Here is a 5834-nt window from a genome sequence, read left to right as displayed (position 1 = left end):
AGGAAAATGGTACAGTTCACACACTTATCAAGAGAACATCCCTTGTCATCCCTACTGCCTCTGATCTGAAGGACTCAATAAACAGAAATGCTTGGTTTGTAAATTATATCTGAGTGTTGGAGTGTGCCCCTGGCTATCTGTCAATAAAAAAAATTGTGCCTTCTGGTTTGCTTAATATAAGGAATTTGAAATGGTTTATATTTTTTAATTTACTTTTGATACTTAAGTACATTTTAGCAATTTTATTTACTTTTGATACTTATATATATTTAAAACCAAATACTTTAAGACTTTTACTCAAGTAGTATTTTACTGGGTGACTTTCACTTTCACTTGAGTCATTTTTTATTAAGATATCTTTACTTTTACTTTTTACTACTTTTTCCACCACTGTCCCCTCATCACTCCGCCCTTCAGTTTCATCACTCACTCTCACCCCATCTTTCTTTATTAAATGATCATCCTCCATTCTCTCCCTTTCAGAACCTCTGTTTTAGAGTAACTCATCTTCATCGATCTCTCTCCCTGCTTGCTCTCCAGTGGTRACGCACATGCCTAGCTATATGTCGAAGACGCCCCCGCCGGCACCTCCTCGCGCCACCTCCAAGCCCCTCATCTCGGTGACGGCCCAGAGCAGCACAGACTCCACTCAGGACGCCTACCACGAGGGGAGGGACCCGCGGGGGAGTGTACTGTGGGCGCYGGACGGTCTGGGCGGCTCGGGTCGAACCCTCTACAACTCCACCGACAGCCTGGACAGCGCCAACATGGTGACGCTGGCCATGGAGACGGCAGGGAGCAAGCGGCACGCCTCCTCGGGCAGCCACAGCTCGGTGCAGACGTGTGACAAGGCGGTGTTGGTGTCCAAGGCTGAGGAATACCTCAAAACGCCACGTTCCTCCATAGGGATACAGGTAAAAAACCAGTTCACCCACAACAACACACACACACACACACACACACACACCACACACACACCACACACACACCACACACACACACACACACACACACACAACACACACACACACACACACACACACACACACACACACACACACACACACACCACACACACACACACTTCACACCACCACTTACACAGATGTACACACATACGAGATGTACACATGCACACGCATGCACACAACATACAACCACACAACACACACACACACACAAACACAAACCACTATGATGACGAATAGAGTAGAATAACATTAGAGGAAACTGTTGTTGATTACTATTTATCAGTGGAATTCAATTTGATCATATTATCTATTTTACATTGGCAACAAATGTAATTTCTGGATGCCTGCTGCTGTGACTTTTTTAGGTCCTCTTAAATTTCATTAAGCACGTCATATAGCATTAATGTAACATTTAGGCCCTTATTGCACTCAAGCCAACATTCTGTTTCTTTTGCAATGCAGTTTCTCAAGGATAGATAAAAGCCAATACATCATCGCCATCATCATCATCACCAATATCTATCAACATCCCCATCATAACCTTCAGTGCCAAGCACCATATTTATACATATCTGTTACCATATCTGGTACAATTCGTTATTTACTCTGAAGTACTCGTTGACATTTTATTCCACACAACTTTTTGATGTCATTATTTTGAAGTACTGGGTCTATGCTGTTGACATGACAATAGATGAGTGTGTAGTGAGCTCGTAAACTAGCCGTAGAAAGAGAGGGACAGGCCTATAAAAGCCATCTCTCATGAGACACAGCATCTGATCAGGATCAAAGGCTCTCAGGACAAACATCCTCTTGGCATCACTTGATGCAGATCCTCTCTCGCTCGCTCTCTCTTGGCTTTCTCTCTCTCCTTCATCTCTTTGACTCTCTCTCTCTGACCCTCTCTCTCTCTGACTCTCTCTCTCTCCTCTCTCTCTCCATCTGCTCTCTCTCTCTCTCTGACTCATGCTCTCTTGACTGCTCTGCTCTCTCTCCTCTACTTCATCCTTCAGACTTCTCTACTCTCCCTCCCACTCTCTCTCTCTCTCTCTCTGACTCACGCTCTCTCTGACTCTTTTTTTCACTTTATTCTCCCCTATCTCCTTCTCTCCCTCTCTATCGCTCTCTGTGTGTGTCCTTTCTCTCTCTCTCTCTCGCTCTATACCCCCATCTCCTTCTCTCTCTACCCCTCCTCTGTCTTTATCCCTCTCCCTGTATACAGTTTCTAGTATATATCACTACAGATTACTACCCTTTTATGATTTATGCCACTAAGCAGCCTCATTGATTTTCTAGTAAAGTCCATTGGTAAAATAGTTCCCCCATGATACTGTCAAGAAGTTCATTATGACATGTGACCAGTGTTATTGTTTATGTTCACGTTGTTGTTTACCAGGTGGAGACGGCGACTGACTCGGAGTCGGAGGGTAAAGGTCTTCCTCARTACCATTCTGTTGGCACCCAGGTGGAGGATAACAAACGGTATGTGGCACACAGGAAGTGGAAACTGGAAATACAACCGTTGCATAATTTGGCCTCTGACCCTTTACAGCAGCAGTCAAGAATTTCCCTCTGGATCCTGATTGCACTAACTAAATATTTATTGATTTTGTGAAAGTTATTATGCAATSTACTTTTTTGTACGTACTGTATCTGTGAACGGGTTATATTGATGTTTTCTCTCTCTTTGGATCCATATATTGTTCATCTAATCTCTTTATTATTGTCTGTATACATACGAGTGTGTGTGTCTGCATGTGTCTGTGCTCCCTCAGGCATGGCAGGTTCAAGCGCTCCAACAGCGTGACGACAGCCGTACAAGCTGACATGGAACTAGAGGGCTTCCCCACCATGGAGGACAAGGGACTGCAGTTCGGAGGGGGCTTGGGTTTCCGAGGGGGCCACTCRGAGCCCAGTACACCCACCCAGTACGGGGCCGTCCGCACTGTCCGCACCCAGGGCCTCTTCAGCTACCGGGAGGACTACCAGCGTTCCTCCAGCGGTCCTCCCAGTCCGCAGCCCGAGTCGTGGCTGACAGAGCCCTCTCTGGAGGGACCTGAGACGGGCCGGGTGTCCCCCCTCCGCAGGGATGGCAGCTGGTTCATGCAGCTCCTCCATAATGAAACTAAGAGGATGGAGGGATGGTGTAAAGACATGGAGAGAGAGGCGGAGGAGCATGACCTGTTGGAGGAGAGTGAGTGTCTGACGCTGCAGYTTAGATGCATATACTGGCTCTATAGCTCCTAAGACTGTTCACATTCTAATGCATTAGATTCTAAATACATTCACTGATAACCATTTTGAATGGAATGGGCAAAGTCATGTTTGTAGATGGAAATGTAATATACAACCGACAAGCATTGTTATTACCACCGCTAATGAATACCGGTTTATCTTTTGATGGTTGAGGCAGTGGACAGATTTGAGTGAGATAACACTCTGTGAGCTGTCAATGAGGATAACGCTGTGCGTGGTGATCTCTCCCTCCCCCTTCCCTCTTCCCATTCACTCCCTCTCCCTGCTCCCTCTCCTCTCTCCCTCTCCCTCTGTGTCTGGTGTGTGTGTGTGTGTGCTTGTGTGTCTTTTCCAGTCCGGAGGGAAAATCCGTGAGTGCAGTGGGCAGTGCACAACTCCTTCATGTCTCAAAATTCCAGCCAGTTCTACTGGCTGTGTCAACAGAACCTGGTGAGTACCTATAATACCATAATGGAACATGAACCAAGTGTGTGTGTCTTCAAAATACACCTTATGTCTTACATTCTCACTGTTTGATGTACTAATCAACAGTAGCTTGGGGCTTGAGAAGTGATGAACTAACCAACAGCACAGGGCTTGAGAAGTGATGACTACAACAGTACAGGGCTCGAGAAGTGATGACTAACCAACCAGCACAGGGCTTGAAGAAGTGAATGACTAACCAACAGACAGGGCTTGAGAAGTGATGACTAACCAACAGTACAGGGCTTGAGAAGTGATGACTAACCAACAGCACAGGGCTTGAGAAGTGATGACTAACCAACAGCACAGGCTGAGAATGATGGACTAACCAACAGCACAGGGCTAGAAGTGATGACATTAACCAACAGGCACAGGGCTTGAGAAGTGATGACTACACAACAAGCACAGGCTTGAGAAGTGATGACTTACCAACAGCACAGGGCTGAGAAGTAATGACTAACCAACACCGCAGGGCTTTGAGAAGTGATGGACTAACCAACAGCACAGGGCTTGAGAATGATGGACTAACCAACAGCACAGGGCTTGAGAAGTTGATGACTTAACCAACACACAGGGGCTTGAGAAGTGATGACTAACCGACATACAGGCTTAGAAGTGATGACTAACAACGTACAGGGCTTTGAGAAGTGATGACTTACAACAGTACAGGGCTGAGAATGATGACTTACAACAGCACAGGGCTTGAGAAGTATGACTTACCAACAGCACAGGGCTGAGAAGTGATTACTAACCAACAAACACAGCGCTGAGAAGTGATGACTACCAACAGTACAGGGCTTGAGGAAGTGATGACTAACCAACAACACAGGGCTTGAGAAGATGGGACTACCAACAGTACAGGGCTTGAAGAAGTATGACTAACCAACAGTACAGGGCTTGAGAAGTGATGACTAACCAACAGCACAGGGCTGAGAAGTGATGACTTACCAACAGCACAGGGCTTGAGAAGTGATGACTTACCAACAGCACAGGGCTTGAGAAGTGATGACTTACCAACAGTACAGGGCTTGAGAAGTGATGACTAAACCAACAGTACAGGGCTTGAGAAGTGTGACAACCACACGTACAGGCTTAGAAGTGATGACTTACCAAACAGTACAGGGCTTGAAGAAGTGATGGACTTAACCAACAGTACACGGCTTGAGCGTGATGACTAACCAACAGTACAGGCTTGAGAAGTGAGGACTTACTCACAGCACAGGGCTTGAGAAGTGGATGACTTACAACAGTACAGGGCTTGAGAAGTGATTGACTTACAAAGTACAGGGCTTGAAAAGTGATGACTTACCAACAGTAAGGGCTGAGAAGTGAGACTTACCAACAGTACAGGGTTGAAAGTGATGACTTACCAACAGACTTACAGGGCTTGAGAAGTGGATGACGATTACTCAACAGTACAGGGCTTGAGAAGTCGATGACTTACCAACAGTACAGGGCTTGAGAAGTGATGACTACCAACAGTACAGAAGCTTGAGAAGGGATGACTAACAGTACAGGGCTTGAGAAGGTGATGACTTACCAAACAGTACAGGGCTTGAGAAGTGATGACTTACCAACCAGTACAAGGGCTTGGAGAAGTGATGACTTACCAACAGACAGGCTTGAGAGTGATGACTTACCACAGCACAGGGCTGAGAAGTGATACTTACCGAACAGACAGGGCTTGAGAAGTGATGACTACCCAACAGTACAGGGTTGAGAAGTGATGACCTTAGCACAACAGCACAGGGCTTGAGAAGTTATGAGGCTAACCCAACAGTACAGGGCTTGAGAAGTGATGAACTTACCAACAGCACAGGGCTTTGAGAAGTGATGATTCAGCCAACAGTACAGGGCTTGAGAAGTATATGACTAACCAAGCACAGGGCTAACTACCAACAGCACATGGGCTTGAAGTATGAACTAACCAACAGCCACAGGGGCTTGAGAAGTTATGACTCACAGCGCTGGAAGTGTGAACACCAACAGCACAGGCTAAGGAGCTTACGAAAAGAGAGGGCTTGAAGAATGACTCAAACATCCGACAGGCTGAGATGATGACTAACGCAACAGCGGGCTTTGAGAAGTATGACACTTACGCACAGCTAAGCAGGGCTTGGAAAGTATGACTACAACCGCCACAGG

The 5834-nt window shown here is 46.3% G+C and overlaps 1 protein-coding gene across 1 annotated transcript in view; it reads left to right on the top strand.

Annotated features, from left to right (window-relative positions):
• Positions 1-563: 563 nt before the first annotated feature.
• LOC112068683 (disks large-associated protein 2-like) overlaps positions 564-5834 on the top strand; it is a 10130-nt gene continuing 4859 nt past the window's right edge. The window contains 5 exon segments of the mRNA XM_024135883.2: positions 564-914; positions 2368-2453; positions 2747-3154; positions 3562-3607; positions 3609-3656. Coding sequence (XP_023991651.2) covers positions 564-914; positions 2368-2453; positions 2747-3154; positions 3562-3607; positions 3609-3656 — 939 coding nt within the window.

The sequence above is a fragment of the Salvelinus sp. IW2-2015 genome, unplaced genomic scaffold, assembly GCF_002910315.2.
Source record: "Salvelinus sp. IW2-2015 unplaced genomic scaffold, ASM291031v2 Un_scaffold648, whole genome shotgun sequence".
Taxonomy (NCBI): domain Eukaryota; kingdom Metazoa; phylum Chordata; class Actinopteri; order Salmoniformes; family Salmonidae; genus Salvelinus; species Salvelinus sp. IW2-2015.
This window is presented reverse-complemented; position numbering and strand designations above follow the sequence as displayed.